Source organism: Chiloscyllium punctatum, chromosome 10, assembly GCF_047496795.1.
Source record: "Chiloscyllium punctatum isolate Juve2018m chromosome 10, sChiPun1.3, whole genome shotgun sequence".
NCBI lineage: Eukaryota > Metazoa > Chordata > Chondrichthyes > Orectolobiformes > Hemiscylliidae > Chiloscyllium > Chiloscyllium punctatum.
In genome coordinates, this window is record NC_092748.1 from 72,666,890 (window position 1) to 72,691,153 (window position 24,264).

General features: G+C 40.8%; 1 protein-coding gene across 3 annotated transcripts in view; it reads right to left on the reverse strand.

Annotated features, from left to right (window-relative positions):
* Nucleotides 1-24,264, reverse strand: part of slc38a11 (solute carrier family 38 member 11) — an 83,325-nt gene that overhangs the window by 53,923 nt on the left and 5,138 nt on the right. For 2 of the 3 annotated variants that reach the window (XM_072579489.1, XM_072579488.1), the window contains exons 3-6: nt 12,977-13,051; nt 12,726-12,860; nt 10,748-10,813; nt 3,373-3,479 (exon numbers count right to left, since the gene is read on the reverse strand). In XM_072579489.1, coding sequence (XP_072435590.1) covers nt 3,373-3,479; nt 10,748-10,813; nt 12,726-12,860; nt 12,977-13,051 — 383 coding nt within the window. Of the gene's footprint in view, nt 1-3,372; nt 3,480-10,747; nt 10,814-12,725; nt 12,861-12,976; nt 13,052-13,752; nt 13,864-24,264 lie in introns of those variants that run through there. The other variant, XM_072579490.1, reaches the window with a different exon arrangement.

Consider the following 24,264-nt stretch of genomic DNA (forward strand, 5'->3'; position numbering starts at 1 on the left):
GATAGGTCAGGGAGGAGAGGGTGGAGTGGATAGGTGGAAAAGGAGCTTGGTAGGTCGGACAAGTGTGGACAAGTCAAGGGGACAGTGCTGAGCTGGAAGTTTGAAACTAGGATGAGGTGGGGGAAGGGGAAATGAGGAAGCTGTTGAAGTCCACATTGATGCCCTGGGGTTCAAGTGTTCCGAGGCGGAAGATGAGGCGTTCTTCCTCCAGGTGTCTGGTGGTGAGGGAGCGGCGGTGAAGGAGGCCCAGGACCTCCATGTCCTCGGCAGAGTGGGAGGGGGAGTTGAAATGTTGGGCCACGGGGCGGTTTGGTTGATTGGTGCGGGTGTCCCGGAGATGTTCCCTAAAGCGTTCTGCTAGGAGGCGCCCAGTCCCCCCAATGTAGAGGAGACCACATCAGGAGCAACGGATACAATGAATTATATTAGTGGATGTGCAGGTAAAACTTTGATGGATGTGGAAGGCTCCTTTAGGGCCTTGGATAGAGGTGAGGGAGGAGGTGTGGGCACAGGTTTTACAGTTCCTGCGGTGGCAGGGGAAAGTGCCAGAATGGGAGGGTGAGTTGTCGGGGGGCGTGGACCTGACCAGGTAGTCACGGAGGGAACGGTCTTTGTGGAAGGTGGAAAGGGGTGGGGAGGGAAATATATCCCTGGTGGTAGACAATAGACAATAGGTGCAGGAGTAGGCCATTCTGCCCTTCGAGCCTGCACCACCATTCAATATGATCATGGCTGATCATCCTTAATCAGTATCCTGTTCCTGCCTTATCTCCATAACCCTTGATTCCACTATCCTTGAGAGCTCTATCCAACTCTTTCTTAAAAGAATCCAGAGACTGGGCCTTCACTGCCCTCTGGAGCAGAGCATTCCACACAGCCACCACTCTCTGGGTGAAGATGTTTCTCCTCATCTCTGTCCTAAATGGTCTACCCCGTATTTCTAAGCTGTGTCCTCTGGTTCGGCACTCACCCATTAGCGAAAACATGTTTCCTGTCTCCAGAGTATCCAATCCTTTAATAATGTTAAATGTCTCAATCAGATCCCCTCTCAGTCTTCTAAACTCAAGGGTATAAAAGCCTAGTCGCTCCAGTCTTCCAGCGTAAGGTAGTCCCGCCATTCCAGGAATTGACCTCGTGAACCTATGCTGCACTCCCTCAATAGCCAGAATGTCTTTCCTCAAATTTGGAGACCAGAACTGCACACAGTACTCCAGGTGTGGTCTCACCACAGCCCTGTACAGCTGCAGAAGAACCTCTTTGCTTCTATACTCAATCCCTCTTGTTACGAAGGCCAGCATGGTATTAGCCTTTTTCACTACCTGCTGTACCTGCATGCTTACCTTCATTGACTGGTGTACAAGAACACCCAGATCTCTTTGTACTTCCCCTTTACCTAAATTGATTCCATCTCGGTAGTAATCTGCCTTCCTGTTCTTGCCACCAAAGTGGATAACCATACATTTATACAAATTAAACTGCATCTGCCATGCATCTGACCACTCACCTAACCTATCCAGGTCATCCTGTAATCTCCTAACATCCTCCTCACATTTCACCCTGCCACCCAGCTTAGTATCATCAGCAAATTGGCTAATTTTATTACTAATACCATCTTCTATACATTAACATATATTGTAAAAAGCTGCGGTCCCAGCACTGATCCCTGCGGTACCCCACTGGTCACTGCCTGCCATTCCAAAATGGAGCCGTTTATCAATACTCTTTGTTTCCTATCAGCCAACCAACTTTCAATCCAAGTTAGTACTTTGCCCCCAATACCATGTGCTCTCATCTGGCTACATACCTTTAATTAGACACGATAGGTGACGAGGCAACGTAAAACCACTATATTTTCTTCACCCTCTTCATCTTCATTGAGTGGCAGACTGTGATGATGCTCACCTATCAGCAAGAGTTTACACTCAAAGAGGGCTATTGGACTGTTAGAGATTCTGAAGGCTTTCATCAGACTGCATTTCATTCTGAAATCAATCAGGTCTGTAAGCCAAAACCTTTAGTCTGGTAGCCACCATATAGGGAGAGCTTGCTATGTTGAAGCAGCTGGTATTGTCACTGTAATTATAGATTTACATAATGTAATGGGGCAGTAATTCTTTGATATCCTATTATCATTTCAATACATTGTGAGCAGCGAGCCCTGTAGAAGTCACAACACATCTTATCTCTCTGACTTGTGAAGAAGGTTTGTCTTGACCACCAATGAGAAAGGACAAGGTTAGAATCATGTGTCAAAGTATAGGTTAGGTTCTATCATCAATAATCAAACGAATTGTCTAGATCCTCCCTAATCCCTGACATGGCTGCCAGAGTTTCTGCTATTTCCACACAGTAATCCTGTCAGTCTTCATGTATTTGTGCTACACAAATTCACCAATTTCTTTTGATTAGAGATGTGAAAGCATTCCAAACCTGCCACCATGTCAGCAGGTCATGTTTCTGAATCATTCTATGAAAAGTGTTTGGATGAAAATTTCAATCTTTAGCACAAGCACAAAATCAACAGTGCAATAACAGAAACAAAAACAGAAATTGCTGGAGAACTCAGCAAGTCTTGCAGCATCTGTGGAGAGAAATTAGAGTTAACATTTCAAGTTCAGTATCTCTTCTTCAGAACTGATGAAAAGGTTGGTATTTATCCAGAAAACAGTGTCAGGGAGAATGGAGAGTAAGCAATAGATGGATATTGAGCCCAAAGAGAGAGAAAAACAGTTAGACAAAGCAGTGAGTAAAGATCAGCCTGGGGGAATGAATAGCTTTAAAATAGGGACTATGAGTAGCTGACAATGGATTTTGTGTGACATCAAGTCCTGGTGTTTAAGGGTTGGGGAAAAACATGGGAGAAGGTGCCTCTAGTCCTAAAATTGTTGAACTTGATATTGAGTCAGAAGGCTACTGAGTTCACAAGCAGAAAATTAGACGCTGTTCTTCCAGCTTGTGCTAAGCTTCACTGAGGGACTGCAGCAAGCCTGAGACAAGATGTTAGAGAGATAACACAGTGGTGTGTTGAAGTGGCAGGCAACTGGAAGCCCAGAGACTTTGTTGCAGACAGAACGTGAGTGTTCTGCAAAGTGATCACCTATTCGATACTTCACTTTCCCAATGTAGAGTAGACCACATTGTGAGCAGCAAATAGAGTAGACTAGATTAGTGCAACAATGGCTCTGCACAACGAGAGGTGGGCTCCCAGCTACCAGAGGGCAATTAAGTTTGATAGGCTGGTACTTAAAATTAATGGTCAAGGTTTACTTTCACTAAAGTACAGATTATAGCAGTGAATATATTATCTATAATCAAAAAAAAAACTTGTGGATTTAAAACCCAACAGTTATGCAAAATTAAAACAATAATCACCTTTCCCAAGTTTGCAATGTTGCGATACAGAGACAATGGAAGAGTAAGTAGAACGGTTGTTAGCAGAATTACAAAATGTCTCTCAGCTAAAATGCTTCCAGGACCAACTGCAAAAAGACAAATAAAGTGTTAGAATTTAATTTTTAAGATTTTCTGATTTTAAAATCCACAATACTCCCTTTATTTACATAGCAATGATCATTTATCTGACGTTCTGAACTTCATGGAATAATGGGCCAAATTTTCCCATCTCTGGCTCATTGGAGTTTTGGATGTATGTCTGAAGATGCACATCTGGACTCTTTGGAAATCCTGCTCTGCAGACCTCCATGATAATTAACTGGGAACTTCCACTTTCCCAATATTGATCTAGTTACATACCTAGATAGCAGCCTACAAGATGTTTGAAAAATCCCGGTCTAATTTCTGAGTATCTGAACACCCATCCTCCACCACCTCCCACTCTGGGCAAACCCTCTGTGTCCTCCAGTTAACCCATTATTCCTCCAACCCATCCCAACCAGACCTGATCACACCATTACCCAGCTTCCTCACTGATGTTCTGCCTCTCCGAGATCCAACCTCACCTATTTCCCAAACGTCAACAGCCCCCAACATTCTAATTTCCCCGGGCACTGTGACTGGCTTGACAACTGCTCCTGATCCATGTACCTACTTCAAACAGCAGCCATACTACCAACCCATGACCCCCACCCTGCCAAGATTTCACCTTACCTAGCTGCAATTCCACCCACTAAGTGACTAACTTCACCCACCCTACCCCTTACACACCTACATATTCACGCATTTACTCACTGCGCACAATGAAATGCTGTTAAATGTCCCAAAACGTTTCAGTGCAGAATGCTCGCCAGAATATAGCAGCTAATGCTGTGAATCTTCCTTTGATGGTCCAGCATTATGAAGAAGGGCTCCAATTTTATGTGCAGGCCATGTGTCTGAAGAAAGCCAGGATCAGAAATCCCAACCCAAAATGCAGTTACAGTGATAAAAAGGAGGAGCAGAGCTCTAATTTGACAGTGATTGTCATTACTTGGAGAATTTCAGCGTGGCTGTTCTGACTGAACTTTAGGCTCCCAATTACATTACACCCTTTGACCACACCAGCCATGATAATTAGAAAACTGGTTACTTGACCTCTTTGACTTCAATATAAAAAGACAATTGAAGTTACCAGGTTAAGGAAAGATGAAATATTGTTGCTATCCATGTATTGGAAGGCGGTAAGGTCAAGTTGATTTTCTCCATGTCATGAGCCCAGATCGTCCAAGCAGTGGCAATCATGATGAAATTGCGGCTGCAATTGAAAATCCAGGCTCATCCCGAATCAATGCTGCTGTGCATTCCTACCGAGAGTTTATACTCCCAACTTCCACAGAAATGTACAGTGTCCATCAGGGATCTTTGTCAAAGTGAAGTAGGATCGAGGGTAGATTCACTTTTCCCTACACCTTTAGCTTCTGTAATGGTAAATTAAAACGTCCTATCTCAATATCAGCTAATGGATGAGTGAGTGAATAGCAAATTGGAAAGGGGGTAAGTGGGTCAGTAGGATTGGAGGGAGATAGGTGAGGTTTAGTTGGGTAAGGGGGCAAATGGTGGATAAGTGTATAATATGTTCAGTGCAGAGTTGAATGCTACTCAGGTCTGGAAAATTTAAGTGGATGGTTGGGGATTAGAGTGTAGTTGGGCTGGAAATTAATGAAATGGAGGAGGTGAGGGGGTGAAATTGGTTATGTCTGGTTAGGAGGTGGGAGGTCAGGCAATAGTCAGGTTGGCTCATGAGGATCGTCAGAGGGGATGTGAGGTCAGTCAGGATATTGTGATGATTGGAGTGTTCAGTTATGTAATTGTTCAATTTTAATCTGTCTAACAATATCCTGTTGAGAGCTGCAGAAATGCCACGGTTCCTATACCACTCCTACCACTAGCCCACATACTCAAAGAATATAATTCATCAGACTCAGCTTTATGCCCTAATAGTTCCCTGGCATCCCATGCTTTGACAAATAGCTCCCACTCTGATACTTATTTTTAAGTGGCCATATAATTTCAATGCTAGCTGCACCCTTGAGGATTGATTCATGCTCCAACTTTTCACTTTCTTTCTTGGGAAGATCCCAGATTCAATCTTGGAAACCTTGTAAAATTCCCCCAGCAATTCTCAAAAAGATCTGCAAACTAATATCCTGGAAAATTTGACCTAGCTGTGACCATTTATCATGTAAGTCTGTTTACAGTGAAGCATGTAAATATTAAGGTGGTGAAACAGTGCCTCCTAAGGGATGGAAAACACAGTGCTACCAGTTCACCTTTTGTATTTTAAAAATCACATAACGCCTGACAACCAGCTGATGAAGGAACAGTGCTCCGAAAGCTAGTGCTTCCAAACAATCCTATTGGACTATAATCTGGTGTTGTGTAGTTTTTAACTTTGTATACCCCAGTCCAACACTGGCACCTCCAAATCACATATTTTTTATGGCTTAGAATACCAAGCATACATATTGTTTTGAGCTGAGAAGCAAAACTACTAGAATTAGTCACATGCCAAAAACAACTTGAAACATAAGTTATTTTGCAATGCCATTAATTTATCAGTGTAAATCTGGTGAAACATTTGCAGGGTCCATTTGACAATTGAGGTAATGGCAGAGAATAGCTGGTTATATGATTTCTAGCCTGATTTTAATTATCCTGGTAGAAGCTCAGCAGTGTTTTTGATTAGAAACAATGTCTAGTTCCTCGAAGGACAACTGTCAAAAGAGTACAGCAGGTCCAATATTGACCAAACAGTTTGGGCCTATACTTATTGGAGCTCAGATGAACGAGGGGTGGTCTTATCAAAATATATAAGATCCTGAGGGGGTTTTACAGGGCAGATGTTGTGTGAAATCTAGAATTAGGAGGAACGGTTTTACAAGTGGAGAGAGATGAGGAGGAGTTTCTTCTCCCACTGTGTTGTTAATCATTAGAATTGTTGATTCCAGAGAGTGTGGAGGTTGCACCTTTGTATATAATTAAGGCTGAATGGAGATAATTTTGTATTACAAGAGAGTCAAGGGTTTATGGAGTGGGAGAAAGCCAGAAAATAAAATTCAGGCCATAATTTATATCGATCATGGTCTTGTTGAATCCTGAAACAGACTGAAGGGGCCAAATAATCTGTCCCTGCTCTTATTTATTACATTCTGTTAAACAAGTGTCACATTTAATTTCCAGCCTGGTACAGCACCAGGAATGCTACAATGGATCTCAGTGCCCCTAGGCAAAAGGCTGGAAGATGTGGCTGAAATTGGATTTGATAAACAAAATCTGCACACATTTACATATAGACCAAGGAACTATACCACACTACGCATAAGCAAATACATTTTATAGTCTTTAATAGCTCTGCACATTCAACCAGTTTGTAGTTACATAATCTCCACTGAGACAGTTTAAGCCTTGCCCACAATTGCCTGATTGTTGCATCAAAACATTTCTTTGTATATAGAACACAGAACAGTATAGCACAGTACAGGTCCTTTGGCCCATGATGTTGTGCCGAGTATTTATCTTAATCTAAGATTAACTTTACCGATACGTCCCTCAATTTACTGCCTTCTATATGCTTGTGCAGCAGTCACTTAAATGTCCCTAATGTCTCTAACTCTACCACCACTGTTGGCAGTGCATTCCATGCACCCACCACTCTCTGTATAAAGAACCTACATCTAACATCTCCCCTATACCTTCTTCCAATCACCTTAAAATTATGACCCCTCATGACAACCATTTTTGCCCTGGGGGAAAGTCTCTGGCTATCTACCCTATGCCTCTCATTACCTTGTACTCCTCTATCAAGTCACCTCTCTTCCTTCTTCTCTCCAGTGTCAAAAGTCCTAGCTCACTCAACCTCTCTTCATAAGACAAGCCCTTCAATCCAGGCAGCATCCTGGTAAATCTCCTTTGCACTCTCCCTAACGCATCTACATTCCTCCTGTGATGAGGCAACCAACTTTCCAAGTATGGTCGAGCCAGGGTTTTATTGAGTTGCAGCAAACCTCGCAGCCTTTAAACTCAATTCGCCTGTTAATGAAAGACAAAACACCATACACCTTCTTAACAACCCTATCAATTTTGGTAGGAGAAAGTGAGGACTGCAGATGCTGGAGATCAGAGCTGAAAATGTGTTGCTGGAAAAGCGCAGCAGGTCAGGCAGCATCCAAGAAGCTTTCGGGCATCGACATTTCATTCCTGAAGAAGGGCTTATGCCTGAAACGTCGATTCTCCTGCTCCTTGGATGGTGCCTGACCTGCTGCACTTTTCCAGCAACACATTTTCAGCTATCAATTTTGGTGGCAACTTTGAAGGATCTATGTGCATGGACTCCAAGATCTTGCTGTTCCTCCATACTGCCAAGAATCCTGTTTTAATGCCGTATTCAGCATTCAAATTCACCCTTCCATAATGAATCACTTTGCATTTACTCAGGTTGAACTCCACCTGCCACTTCTCAGCCCAGCTCTGCATTCTGTCATAATCTTGTTGCAGCCTGCAACAGCCCTTGACACCAAGCTTTGTGTCATTGGCAAACATGCTTCTATTTCTTCATCCAATCATTTACAAAATCTACAAAGAACAGAGGCCCAAGGACAGACCCCTACGGGACACCACTGGTCACCGAGCTCCAGGCAGAATAACTTCCAGCCACTATCTCTTGCAGTCTTCTTTTGGCCAGCCAATTCTGTATCTAGACAGCCATATTTCCCTGTAACCCATACTTCCTAATTTTCTTTATGAGTTTAAAGTGGGGAACATTATCAAATGCCTTACTGAAATTCAAGTCCACCACATACACTGCTCAATCTTTGTCAACTTGTCTTGTCATATCCTCAAAGAACTGAATAAGGCTTGAAGACATGACCTGCCCCTCTCAAAGCCATGCTGACTATCTTTAATCAAACTGTGTTTTTCCAAATAGTCATAAATCCTATCTCTCAGAATCCTTTCAGTACCTTGCTTACCACAGACGTAAGACTGACTGGTAATTCCCAGGGATTTCCCTATTCCCTTTCTGAACAGAGGAACAACATTTACCTCCCTTGAGTCAGCTGGTACTGCTCCAGTGGAGAGCGAGGATGCAGAGATCATTGCCAGAGGTGCAGCAATCTCATTCCTCGCTTCCCATAGTAACTTTAGATATATCTGATCCAGCTCTGGGAATTTATCTTTCTTGATGCTTCCCAGAATTTCCAGCATATCCACTTCCTGAATATCAATCTGTTCAAGCCTATTAACCTGATCCATGCTATTCTCACTATCAACAAGGTCCCTCTCTCTAGTGAATACTGAAGCAAAAAACTTAGTTAGGGCCTCCTCTACCTCTTCAGACTCCAGGCACAAATTCCCTCCACTATCCCTGATTAGCCCTACCCTCTCTCTGATCATTTCTTATTCCTCACCTAAGTGTAGAATGCCTTTGGGTTTTCCCTAATCCTTCCCACCAAACTTTTTTGTGCCCCCTTCTAGATCTCCTCAGTCCATTTTTGAGTTCTTTCCTAGCTACCCTGTAATCCTCTAAAGCTGTGCCAGATCCTTGCTTCCTCAACCTTATGTTAGCTTCCTTCTTCACGTTGACGAGACGCTCGTCATCTCTTGTCATCCAAGGCTCCATGTTTTATCAATTTTCTTTTCTCTAGTGGAAGAAAGTTATGTTGATGGCAATCTTTGTCCAATGTCATGCTAGGAATTGAAGTTGGTGACCTTCGATAACAATGGAGGAAATCATTAATTTTGACCCAGTGATGTTAAAGAAATAATGACACAACTACAATTCAGGGTCATGTGAGAAGAGCTACAGCAGTAACTTTGAGACATTTCCCTGAAGTTTCCACTTGAATTCAGAATTCTTATTTCCAACCCAGAACAGGCTTATGGTTGCCAGTTAATCTTCCTGCAGTATTCTAGGCAAATGTCCAAGCCAGGAGTCTTGGTACCCTAAAGCAGTGAAAATGAATCTCGGAATCCAGGCAAGCAACAACAGAGAGAATTATGCTGGAACAACACCCACCCCAACTCCATTCCCTCCCCACCCACCAACACCCCACACCCAGGTGTACTAAGGAGTGGCTAGTTGGCAAGAGGGTGGGATGCAAAATGAGGAGGGGTGGGGGAGTCCCAAGTGCATGAGAAATACAGAGTTAGATCTGGGGCTTTTGATAAGTGCGGGAGTAACGGACCAAATGGGTGAGGGCATTAAGTGATAGGTAGGTGGTGAGGGTGGAGAGTCAGTCAAATGAACAGATTGTGGTGGTGGTGGTGGCAGTATGGCAGAGGTGAAGGGTGGATCTAGTCAGTGGGGGAGGGGTTAGATTAAGACCGGTCAGGTCAGATGAGGTAGGGACAGAATTAGAGTTGGGGTGGAGAGGTATCAGGTATGTAAGTGAGGGGTGAGAGGGGATCATGGGGTTGAGGGGTCATGGTGATGAGTCTGACTTTAATATAGTTAGGTACACTGGGTAATTGTCCATCAGATGTTTAACTTCCCATGCAAATCCTGTGGAGTCAGCTGTGTCAGGAATTCTGCATGTTCCTGCATACAACTCCTATTGATGCTGCTGCACCGACTACCTTTACATCGGAAACTCTGGCCCATAAGCATTCCTCATTTTTGAGTTATGTTTTGAGTTGCACACAGAAACAAGATAAGCATTCAACAGGCATTGAAACAATTCTCTTTTCTAATGGTAGTCAGTAACATTTACACCAGTGCCAAAATGTTCTAAGGGCACAGCAAATATTTTATACATAAATTTACATTCAAATTGTATTTTGTCAAATTACATCTATACATTTTAAAACACAATATTAGTTCTGTATTCCTGTTCATTAAAATGTTGTGCTTTATAAAAATGAACTCTGTTACATTCCAAAAGATATGTCATGGTAGGAGAAGTGAAGGTAACAGAGAAAGCGTCTGAGCAGAGGTTTTGGCCCCAGGAAGTATGCAACTCAGAGTGCAGTCATAGCTGGTTGCTCAGCAACGCTGGTGCAGAGCTGTGAGTAGGTTATCTGTCTCTGTTCTTATGACAATGTGACAGTGCACATGATAAGAATAAGAAAAAAGGTAGTTGAGAAACATCCAATATTTTAAATTATTCAAATGCCTATATTGTTCAAGAGAAAGATATTCTGAGCTTCTTTCTTGCGAGAAGATTGAACATTTAAACATTTTTGCCATATTGACTAAAAAAGTGTAGGAGTTAAGTTTATTTTTATTCAGTTCATCTCTCAATCTTTCACTTTTGGGTGAACCTGTTTTTTACATTGTATGTTACTGTTATTAAGCAACCCTAAAAAAATCACTTACCTCCTGGAATTCTCTGTAATACTTTTGTTAATGTATCTCCTGATATAATGTTGTAGCTTACCATGGCTGAAAATTAAAAATGGCATTTTACAAAATGGATTAACATGTATATGACAATGAAACAGAACAAGACCTATCACGCAAACTTGGAAACTTTAATAATCACAGTTTTAAACCTTTTGAATATCTGTTTAACATTTATGTAGACCAAATATCATAAAATAAATACTCTTTTGCTTTGTAACAGTATGCAAATTTAAGAGGTTTGGGGCAGTCAAGACCAAATATAACGTGAGATTAGGTTTGCAGTTTTCCCCAAAAATAACTTTTACTCAGAGCAAAGAGGCTGATACAACAGATTTGGACAAATACCTATTTAAAACTTTCATAGAGGGGTATCAGATACTATGGAATCTGATACTTCCAGGACAGTGGCATTGAACAGATGAGCCACTTTGGTCTTTCCAGTGCTCTATTCTTCTATTCTCATGCTAAATATCACTGCTTTTGCCAAAATTATAATTTATTTGAGGATTTTGCGCATTCTGCTTGGGTTGGACTGTTTGGTTCTGGCCGGAAACACTCAGGGCTGTATTTTCCAATCTGCATGGGATTGCTACTCCAGCCCTTCCTAATTATGTAAAGAGGGAACTCTGTATTTCCAAGGGGAAATAAAGACAACTCTTTCTTAGACCACACACTCAGAGGAAGGTAAACCACACAGCCCTTTCAGATCTGTCAGCTGCCATATTCCAATAAAAAAAGATCCCTACAGCTTGTCTGATAGCAACTCTGACACATTAAGTGCATAAGGTAAACATGGCGTTAGGACAATAGGAGGAGAGGGTGTCAGGTATATAAGGTGCCAGCTGGGTAGGACAACAGGTGGGTAGGATGCCCAGTGAGAAGGGGGTAAGATATCAGGTGAGTAAGGTTGCAAGGGGACCAGCTAAATGATGCAGTATTTAGGAAAATTTGGTGCAGTTGGGAAATATTGGGCACTTTAGATGGGTAGCAGAGATGGTGTGGCATGGAGAATGGTCTGGTGCTTTGGTTCTTGTGGTGGACGGGGCGGGGTCAGGTAGGGATGGGTCCAGCTGTGGCAGAGGGAATCGTGGATTGGGTTATATCCGATGACAGATGGATTGCATTATATCTGGTGGCTACAGTTGTGGGGGCACTGTAGGGTCTGGTTTGTGAGTATGAAGTTTGATTGGGGTTTGGGTATGATGTCAGGGGAATGGTGTCTGCTCCCAGGCATGTCAGGTCAGGGTTAGGAAATATATGTAGTTGGAGGGAGGTATATTTGGAGACTTCTGAGATAATTGTGGAGTCTGTTGAATAGTTACTAAGGAGTTTGACTATGTTTTTAATAGTCCAACTTTTCCTGAGGAACAGTCACTTAAATTCATATTAACTCTTTGAAGTCTCCAATTTAAATGGAGATGTTTGGAGTGTTCCAGGCAGAGAGGAATGGCCGAGTGGAATAATCAATTTCTCAGGCAATTGTGTAAAACAATGTGTGCAAAACACTTCACATGGATTCTATGCCTAACACTAGGATTACAGAATTCTACATTTCACAAGGAATGCAGCCTGAAGTACCAAACATATCATACTTCACTGAAAGAATCAACCAGTTTTCCACATAGCCCTGCCCTTTCTACATACACTTTCTTTCTTCCTTTCTTCCTTTACAAACCTTTCAAGATTTGTCCAGGTAAAACATTGCATACTTTTAATATTTTCTTACTAAAAAGCTTTTCTCCTCATTTACTTTCTCAAAATTTCTCAGAATTTTGAACATAGCTATTTGATCTCTTACCATTCTTTGTTATAATGGTCTAATACTTCATAATAAATATAATGTAATCAAAACTTTGATTTATTGCTAATCTGCAAAAATATATATAGTTGTTATCTTTACAGGCCTTGGAAGAAATTTACTGATGAAGCAAAGTCAAAATTAAATTCTTACCAATGAAAGGATACACGAACTGCAGGAATGAAAGGATCAGGTAACCTGTTATACCAAAAGCTTTGTTCACCAGAGATTGATAAGTGGTTGTTCCAGACAGGTTCCCTCCTTTAATCAACAGTATAATTGAATAATCTATGTACAGAATGGAACAATTGTCATCTATTTAAAATTTTATCACATTAAACTTTAATTGCTATAATTTTAAGTATTAATGAAATGTTAAAAATATAATTCCTCGAATGAATTACCTGTTACATATGCAACCAGAAAAAGGAGCAGTATTCCTAAAGGAAAGCCAGCTTGTTTCATTGAATAAGGCAGCCCTAACAACACACAAAAACAGATGACAAAATACAGTGAATTCATTCTGCAAGAAGGGAAGAATGCATCAGAGTGTTTTGATTAAAACAAATTGATGTTTGAGTCAATACTTAAAATAATATTTAAAATAGCAGATAAACTACTGAGTCTAATATATCTCTACCATGAAAAATCTTTTCTTATATATTAAAATCCATTTTCCCTTGTTAATCATCCATTGTACTCATCTGAACATTTACAATAAGCATTTTAACTATTGCATCATTAATTTATATTACTTATAAAATATAACTTCTCATTTATGTCTCATATGGAAAAGAATTATACAATGTAGTTGTTTAAATGCAAGCCCATCTCATCTTCTTTCAGTCTACTGTTTTACATTTAAGCATTAAAATGAATGTTTTCCAGGCTAAAAATAGGATTGTAACATTAAAATGTGTTGCTTATATAATCCAAATTGTTCATACATATCCACCTTACAAAGGTATTATTTTAATACACATATGCCCTTAATTATGATATATCACACACAATAACATTATTGTAGAATGTATGGGGAATTCTTTATATTCTAATGCATCCTTAACTGTATTGTGAAATAAAAAATACTCCTCAAAATATTGATTGATTCTTTCTTTAATAGAAATTCTAAATCATCCTTAAAGCCTCAAGTAGTTAATGCTGTGAGTAATTGACTTACATTAATTAAGAAAACTCAAGCTTTCGATCTGAACCTCCCTCAGACCAATTACACTGCTGTAATTAGATAACTGTATCAGCACTTGGGATAATCAATTTAATATGTGAAACATGGGTTAGATGCTGGTAGGAAAGGAAAGACAAAAAAAACATCAACAATCAAGACTAGATTTTACAAAGGTATCAAAGAAATAAGACTAAAGGATCTTTATCTGAATGCATTCATATCAAAATATGTTGATCTAACAGAGGGAACCAAATGAACCCCCAGTGAACGCAACTACATTAGAAATAAACAAAAAGAAGCCAAATGTATTTCATTGGTTATCTTGGAGGTTTAAGGACATCTCACCCAAGCTAATCAGAAAGATTATTTTCCAAAAATAAAAAGAGTGATATTGAAAATATTAAATTGATTAAATATTCTTGTGTATAATCTCCAGAGTTTGTAAAGACCTTGGTAAAGTACTACATAAAAGTTGAAGGTTTAAACAGACAATGGCTCTGTGGATATATAATTAACAATGGTAAGAGGCACTGAGCAATGGTAAGCAAGTTTTCTTCAAACAGGAGGCACATGTTGGAATGATTGATTGTTTAGGTACATAATTAGTGATCTGGATAGATAGAACATAATTTCAAAGGTTGCATGTGATATGAAATTCAGAAATATAATAACCAGTGAAAAGGATTGATTTCAGGAGGATGGTTAGAGAAATAGGCACAGCAGAACATTTTTATACAAAGAAATGTGAAGTGATTCATTTGTTGGAAGAATGAGCATAGACAACATTGCAAACAATGCAGCACAATTTTAAAAGGCATGCAGGAACAACATGGCTCGGTATTTGTTCACACGTTTTGGAAGGTGGGAGGACAAGTTCAGAAGGTTGAAATCCTTGAATTTATAAACAGAAGTAAAAAGTGCAAAAGCAAATATGTTCTCCTGAAACACTGTACTAAATGCTGTTCATGCCTTTGTTGGAGTCAAATGACCAATCCTGGCTACCACATTTTAAAGTCAAATGTAAAGACTTTATAGAGGATGCAGACTTGCCAGAAATCAAAAGCTCCAATATGACTAAAGAAACTATGATTATTCACTGTACAACAGAGAAGGTTCAGGTGAAATTAGATGGATGTGTTCAAAATCATGAAAGGCTTTTAGAAATTAAATAAGGGAAAACTATTTCCAATGATGGATGTAGACTTTATCTGTATATATCAAGGCCTGGACAGCATTTGGGCTTGGGCTGAGAAGTGATAAGTTACACTAGTGCTCAAGTGCCACACAATGACCATTTACAACAAGAGAGAATGTAACCATGCTGAGCAAAATGACAAAGGCTGAATCCTCCACCAAAAACAACCCAGGGATCACCATTGATCAGATTCTTAAAAAGACCTGATCTATACATACTGTAGCTATATAGGCTAGATATCTTGTGCCTATCTCACAACTCGCCAAAATCTGTTCTCCATATTCAAGGCATTAGTCAAGAGTGACAACAATAAACAACAACATTTGAGAAGCCCAACATCATCCAAGCAAAGGAAATCAGCTTTGACATCGCATCGAATACCTGAAACATTCTTTCTTCTACACATTGGCTGCTGTGTAAACCATCTAAGAAATGCATTGCAGCAATTGGTCAAAGTTCTTTCAACAGCACTTTTCAAACCTCTAACTTCTACACCTAGAAGAACATAGAAAAGCAGATGCTTGTGAATACCACTATTTGCAAATTTTCTTTCATGTCATATACCATCCTGAATCCTACCATGGCAGAAAAAAATCTAGAATTAAGAGTCTGACCTTGAAACTATTGTCAACTATCGGAAAAACCCATCCGGTTCACTAATATCCTTAAGGGAAGGAAGCCACCATCCTTACCTGGTCTGGTCTACATGTCTACCAGACCCAGAGAAATACAGTTAATTTTTACTGCCCTCTGGGTAATTAGGGATGGCATTAAATGCTGGCCCAGCCAGCGATGCAACCAACCCATGAATTAATTTTTGAAAATAGTACTGTCATTTCTTCATTGTCCAAATCCTATGAAGCCCATTTTTAACAGTGGCATGAGAACCACATGGACTGTATCCCCTCAAAGAGGTGGCTTGGGCAAAAGATGTTGGCCTTGCTACTGATGTTCATATCTCAGCAAAGCATTGACATGTAAGCCAGTAATCACACAGATTTCAAGGTAGTTGGCTAAATAGCACGAGGCAACGTAAGGAATAAAAAATCCCATAAAATGTATGAATTACCATATGTTCGTCATGGAATATATTGCCTCAAAGGTCAGTGGAAGCAGCTTCAACAACAACCTATACAACTTTTAAAAATAATTGGTAAAGTAATTGAAGGAGAAAGCTTGCAGGACTTTGGGACAAAAGGGGGAGTTAGCTTTTAAAGAAAAACAGATTTGGTAGCATCTACAGAGAGAGAGAAAAAAAAGTAACGTTGCAAGTCCAGTGATCCTTTATCAGAACTGAAAGCAACTAGGTAATGGTGGTATTTGTGCTGATGATTGGGGAATGAGGTGGGGATAGAAAGGAGTGGGAGGTGTAGTGGACAGCGAAGAAGGTTACCTCAGATTACAACCGGATCTTGATCAGATGGGCCAATGGACTAAGAAGTAGCAGATGGAGTTTAATTTAGATAAAAGACAGGGGATGAATTTTGGGAAAGCAAATCTTTGCAAGACTTATACACTTAATGGGAAGGTGTTGCTGAACAAAGAGACCTTGGAGTGCAGATTCATAGCTCCTTGAAAGTGGAGTCGCAGGTAGAAAGGAAAGCATAGTGAAGAAGGCTTTTGCTATACTTTCCTTTATTGGTCAGAGTATTGAGTACTGGAGTTGGGAGGTCATGTTGCGGCCATACAGGACAATGGTTAGGCCACAGTTGGAATATTGCAAGCAGTTCTGGTCTCCTTTCTATCGGAAAGATGTTGTAAAACTTGAAAGGGTTTAGAAAAGATTTACAAGGATGTTGCCAGGGTTGGAGGATTTGAGCTATAGGGAGAGGCTGAATCGGCTAGAGCTATTTTCCCTGGAATGTCGGAGGCTGAGGGGTGACCTTATAGAGGTTCGTCACAACTTTGAGACATTTCTCATACTATCTTCCATGCTTCACTTTATTAACTGTACAATCTGACTCTTCAGCATCTTTAATGTGCAAATGCATAGCAGGAGAGGTGAAAGTGTTAATCACTGCCAGCACCTTCTGGAATTTATGCAGTTGGCACCAAGTTCAAAGCCCAACTGCCCACCACTTAAGAAGCAGCATGGCATGAAAATTGGCCAGATGGTCAACAGTGAAGAAGAACATTTTAGGTTACAAGAAAGTATTGACTGGCTGGTGAGATGGGCAGATGGAATTTAACCTTGAAAACAGTGAGGAGAAGAAGTAACAAGACAAAGGAGCAATCAATGAATGGCAGGACTGCATGAAGCTTGGATGAACAGAAGGATCTTGGGGTGCTTGTCCACATACAACTGAAGGCAGCAAGGCAGGTTAATAAAGTAGTTAAGGCCATACAGGATTCATACATTTATGTATTGTGGAATTGATTATAAGAGCCGAGAGGATATGTTAGAACTATACAAATCTTTGGTGAGGTCACAACTGGTGTATGGTGTGGCGTTCTTGTCCCCACAGTATAGGAAGAATTGATTGCATTATGAGGATGGAGAGAGATATGCCAGAATGTTGCCTGAATTGGAGCATTGTAGCAAGGAAGCTAATACCTCTCACATCTGTGTCCAGGTTGGCTGGATCTGGTGGCGTGGTCACCTGTGGAAAAATGGACAGGCCTCTTCTCCACTATCCCATTCGCTAAAATGTCTAAGTCCTAACAGAGAAATGGGTTGTAAGCTTTGCTTTCTGTGCTATAATTGTCCAGCACTACACTATAAAAGGGCAATTTGTGACTTGCTGCATTTTAAGTGATGTGCAGTTGGGCTTTGAACTTGGTGCCAACAGCATAAATTCCAGAAGATGCTAGCAGTGATGAACACTTTCATCTCTCCTATCATGCAGTTGCACAAGAAGGATGCTGAAGAGTCAGGTTGTGTAGTTAATGAGGTGAGGAGTGGAACATAACATGAGAACTGTCTCCCAGTCATGGTGGGCCAGACTGTAAGAATCTCACTCATAATAGTCAATGAAAGTTCGAAAATTCCACCCATCATCTTTGGATTTTAAAAAAACATCTGTAAAACTATTTTCATTTGAATTACAAACTGAATTGTGCAAGGCAGCCAATATAAATTCTCTTTGGTAACTTACTTAATAAAATTGCCTGCAATGCTGATTGAGTCAGCATTTTTGCTTTGTAGAAGAATGCTGAAGTGGGCATGAAGGATTGCTTATAAATGAAGAAAGGATTTCAAAATACCCAATGTAATTATGAGATGGAAAGCTCCTGAGTACACCAGAGATTTATGGCCGCATATCAGGACACAAAATTGAACACTAGTTTATTTAGTTATTGTAGGCTGCCATTTTAGAATGAAACATTAGAAAGGAGTCGTTAGTTATTTAAACAAAAAATGCAATAGACTGTATTTGCTGGAAATCTGGAACAAAATTAGAAAATGCTACTATTACTCTGTAGGTCAAGCAGTAGCTAATGCCTTCCACAGAAGCCAAAGTATTACATATTACTATCCCTTTTCTCTATTCACGTCATGTTATTAATGTACTGGAGCCAAGAGGCCAAAAATAAACAGGCTGTCAATATTCTTTCAATGTAAAATTTACAATAATGCAACAAAGGATGTTTTAGTGCTCTTTTCCTCCCATTTTGAAGTTCAATGCGAGTTTGTTTAACTCACAATTATAATTAAATAAGGCAAATTGAAATATGTTAACTTATATCAACTCAAACAGTTAAATACAATTCATTATAAACAAAATTGGGCAAGGGTGATGTCATGTCTCTTTTGCCTCTTCCCAATTCCAATTTCAATTACAACAACACTTACAAATAACCTCTAGTCACCCACAATATTTCTGCAGCTAACCTCCTACTCGATTACACTCTCAACATTAGCTTTCATGTCATTGTTCCCAGTAAAACCTACATTCTCTCCCACCTGATTTGTTCTCCTTGGAATTGTTGCTTATCTTTCATGGGAACAAAGTGCTTTTGCCATTCACTGCCAAAGCTAGCTAGAGAGCATCATGTATTATTCAATCCTACTTTCCTCTGTGAAAGCTGTCACAACAGCAGGATCACTTTAGATTCCCTACAGTGTGGAAACAGGCCCTTCGGCCCAACAAGTCCACATCGACCCTCCGAAGAGCAAGCCACCCAGTCCCATTTCCCTCTGACTAATGCACTTAACACTACGGGCAATTTAGCATGGCCAATTCCCCTGACCTGTACATCTTTGGACTGTGGGAGGAAACCCATGCAGACTCGGGGAACAATGTGCAAACAGATAGTCACCCGAGGCTGGAATCGAACCTGGGACCCTGGTGCTGTGAGGCAGCAGTGCTAACCACTGAGCCACCATGCCGCCCTTTACTTTTATTCATTCAGAAGATATGGTTATTGCTGGTTGTGATACAATTAATAGTCCAACTATTATTGTCCATGAAAAGGTGGTGGTGAGAAGATTTCTTTAAACAATGCACTCCATGGGGTGTAGATATGCTCACAGTGCTATTTGCAAAGAGGTTCCAGGAGTTTGATTCCATACAGTAAAAGAGTGGCAACATAGTTCCGTGTCCAGATGATCTGTGGCTTGGAGGGGAACTTGCAAATGATATTCTTATGTGTTTACTATTCTTGTCTTTCTAGGTAGTGTAATTCCTAGATGTGAGAGGTGTCAAAAGAATCTCAAGTGAGTTGCTGCAGTGCATTATTTAAGTAGTATAGACAGCTGCCATGGTGCATTGGTAGTGAAGGGAGTAAATGTTAAAGATGGAGGATGGAGTGCTAATCAGGTGGCTGGTTTGTCCTGCTTAGAGTTGAGTTCCATTAATTGACTTTAATTTATTGTCACGTGTACCAAGGCACATTGAAAAGCTTTGTCTTGTGAGCAACACAGGCAGATCACAGAGTTAAGCAGCATAGCTAAGTAAATAATAGGTAAACAGCAGCAAAAACAAAAACACAGGTGAACATTAAGTGTTTTTGAGCTGGGTTTGCACTGGACCCCAGCTGTTGCCATGCTCTATTGCCGTGTCAGCCACCTCGCTGCAGAGCCGCGCTCTGGTACCACTCCGGACATCAGTGAAGCCACGATTCGGCCGACTACCAGCGGAAGTTAAGTAGAGCAAAGAGGAAAACCTAAAGAACTATAAGAAACAAAAAAGAAAGTAAAGAAGTAAGAGGAAGAAAGTAAATTGGTTGGAACGGACTCGCTCCTGTCAGGTGTTCTACTCTGCTGCCATTTTGCTTATCTTCCTGTTGATAGTTTCAACCAATTCAGTAATAAAAATGTCATTTAATGCTAAGGGGAAATAATTGGATTCTCACTTGTCCAGGTAATATTGCATACAGGCACGGGTTTCTTCAGTATCGGAGTCACCACAAATGGTGTTGAGCATTGCACGATCATCAATGAACATGCTCACTTCTGTCCTTATGATGGAGCAAAGGTCATTGATAAAGAGCAGATGATGGTTGAACCCAATACAATACCTTGAGGAACTCCTGCAGAGATGTCCAGTGACTGGGATAATTAACTCGCAAGAAGCACAACCACTTTCCTAGTGCCAGGTATGCCCCAACTAACGGGGAGTTTTCTCCGATTCTCATTGACTCTGGTTTGGCAAGGGATCCTTGATGCTATACATGGTCAGATGCTGCCTTGATGGTCAAAGGTAGTTACTCTCACTTCACTTCTGGAGGTCAATTCTTTTGTCCATTTTTGGACCGAGATTGAAATGAGGTCAGGAGCTAAGTGGCCCTCATGGAACCCAAACAGTAGCTCTGCTTTTATTCATTCACAGGATGTGGATGTCATTAGCCTGGCCAGCATTTACTGCCCATCCCTAATTGCCCAGAAAACTGGTAAGAATCAATCACATTGCTGAGAGTCTGGAGTCTCATGTAAGCCAAACCAGGTATGCATTACAGTTTCCTTTCCTAAAGGCTATTAGTGAACCAGATGTTTTTTTCCCCCAACAATTGACAATGGCTTCATGGTCATCATTAGACTCTTAATTCCAGATTTGTATTGTATTCAAATTTCACCATCTACTGTGGCAGGTTCCCAGAACATTACCTGGGTCTCTGAGGTTAACAGTCCAGCAATAATACCACTAGGCCATTGCCTCTTCCTTTTGCTAGAGCTATTACTAGAGTGCCTGGATTACAGGTCCAGCTAGTTCTGGACATAAGTAATCAGTACTATTGCCAGAATGTTGTCAGGGCCCAAAGCCTTTGCTGTACACAGTGCTTTCAGTTGTTTCTTGATGTCATTGGAGTGAATCAAATTGGCTGAAGATTTGCATCTGGGATGATGGCAACCGAAGGAAAAAGAGATGATGAAGTAATTGCATCCATCGGCACTTCTAACTGAAGATGTTTGCAAATGCTTCAGCTTTTTCTTTTGCACTGATGTGCTGGGCATACCCATCACTGAGAATGGGGATGTTTGTGGAGCCTCCTCCTCCTGTTATTTGTTTGATTGCCCAACACTATCCACAGCTGATTTGCAGGTGTGCAAAACTTTGATGTGATCTGGTGGCTTTCAGATCCAGCATTCTCCTTCAAACAATTGCTCCAATCCCTTGACAGCAATGATTGAGTGGGGGACACACCTGATTGTGAGGTTACAGATTGTGATTGACCACTGTGCCTCCTGGAATCCCAATTTTAATTTGCTTGATCTGTTCAAAATCTATCCCATTTAGCAGGGTGATAGGAATATGATGGAGGGCATCCTCAATGTAAAGATGAGACCTGTGTCCATGAGGACTATGCAGTGCTCAATTCTCGAGCAATTTCATCATGGGCAGATGCAGCTGCAACAAATGGACTGCTGAGGACAAGGTCAAGTAGGTTTTTCTCTTATTTGTTCCCTCACGGTCTGCCATCGATCTGGTCTAGTAGGTATATTTTTTAGGACTTGGCCATTTCAGTCAGCAGTGGTGCTATCAAGTGGTAATGGCTATTAAAGTTCTGACTCAGAATACATCATGTGTTCTTTGCATCCTAAATGCTTCTTCCAATTAGTGTTCAAAATGAAGGTGTACTGTTTTATCCACCAAGGGTGGTGCGTGGTAGGTGATAATCAGCAGGGGATTTCCTTGTCCATGGTAAACCTGATGCCATGAGATATCATGGGGTCCAGAATCAAAATTGAAGATATCAAAGACAACTCCTGCCTGACTGTACACCACTGTGCTTCCAGCTCTGCTGGATCTTTTCGGCCAGTGGTGATGGTGCTCTCTGTGACATTGCTGCGTGATTCCATGAATATGACTATGGTAGGCTGATGCTTGACTAGTCTGTGGGAAAGCTGTCCCAGTTTTGACACTTACCCAAGGAGAACTTTACTGACTTGTCAAGGCTGGGTTTGCTGATGTAGTTTCCACTGCCTATGTCAAGTGATGCATTCATGTTCCTTCATTTCTTTTGATTTCAAAGTGGTTTGAAATAATTGAGTGGATTGCTAAGCCATTTCAAGGAGTTTATCTGTGGGGCCTGAGTCATACATGGGCAAGCAGATTTCCTTCTCTAAAAAAAAACATTAGTGAGCCAGATGGGTTTTTACAGCAATGATAACCATAAGTCTAGCTTTTATTTCCAGATTTAGTTCTTGAATCTCGTTTCACCATCTGCCATGGTGGGATTCAAGCAGCAATTACTAGTCTAGTGACATCACCAGTACCCCTATCCCCAAGTGCCTCCCATCATGTCCCTTTATTATTATATTACCCAGTATAAAAACAGTAATCCTTAGCTTTTTCTCAGGCTATCTCTGAAAATTCATGTGCTTTCTTCCTCCACCCTCACTTCCAACAAATGCAGAGTGCTCATATAAGTCTTCTCATGAAGCTTAAGATGACCTGTTCAGTAGCTTCTAGTATACATTCAGTCCTTGCTCTTGGCCGCCAAACCAAATTTATTTCAATATTTCCCCCACCCTAGTCAGAACATGCATTATTCTCTAGTTTCCCTCTTATGAACCATTGTGCCTTGTTCATAAGATCCATTACTTGTTCTTCGCCTATTTACACTAAACCGCTAAGCACCCAACATCTCTTGCTGGAATCCATGCAAACTCATACTATAAATGGTTGCTTGTCCTGAGGCACAGTCCCCATCACTTTTATATCTACGACCATCACACACTTCTTCCTAAAAACCTAACCTTAACAAATATTCAATCTCCTTTTCTGACCCAAAGTCTTTGAACATATGGTTATATCATAAATCTGTGCCCACCTTTCCCACAACACTATTTGAATGTCTGTAGTCAGGGTTCTTACCCAACACAACAAAAAAAACTGCATTCAATGTCATAAAAGCCACCGTATTTCATTTGACCACAGTGCACCATTTCTGCTCTTCCTTTCTAATTTACCTGCAGTCTGACAGAGCAGACCACATAATCCTCGTCAATATCTCTTCTCACCTAATCAGCTACATATCCCTTAAAGGTGCTTAAAGGAAAGATATAAAGCAGTTGTTTTCACAAGTTAAAGAAGTGCAAGTGCTTACATCTGGATTAGATCAGGATACGATATCTGGTTGGCATGAACAAGTTGGACTGAAGGGTCTGTTTCTGTGCTGTATATCTCTATGACTCTATGACTCTAAATTATCACAGTACTCATGCCAATGTAACATTAAGAAAAATAAAGGGCTGGGTGAAACGGAGGATAGGCAAGCATTGCAAATTATGTGCAAATTACATATCTTGTTAAATTAGATTACTTACAGTGTGGAAACAGGCCTTTCGGCCCAACAAGTCCACACCGACCCGCCAAAGCGTAACCCACCCAGACCCATTCTCCTACATTTACCCCTTCACCTAACACTGCGGGCAATTTAGCATGGCCAAGTCACCTAACCTGATTGTGGGAGGAAACCGGAGCACCTGGAGGAAATCCATGCAGACACGGGGAGAATGTGCAAACTCCACATAGAGAGTCGCCTGAGGCAGGAATTGAACCCGGGTTTCTGGCGTTGCGAGGCAGCAGTGCTAACCACTGTGCCACCCACAAATTTTAAATGCATTGAAGTTCATGACACCTGGTCTCAATTTAGAATGTGCTTATGTTTTGAGGCAAGTTCATGCAAGTATGTAATGTATAGTAAGTCTTCACAGATTACTTAACCAATATGAATGCAGGAGAGAGGGAAATTTCCAAAGATAAGGGGCCTCAGAAAATTGTAGGAATGAACAAAAGCCAACTCGAATGTATAATATTAATCATGTTTTGATTAGGATTAGCAAAAACAATAACACACCGATATACACTCTGCATAAATACTGCAGTGAATTGACAACTCAATACCAAATGACTAATAACTAATAT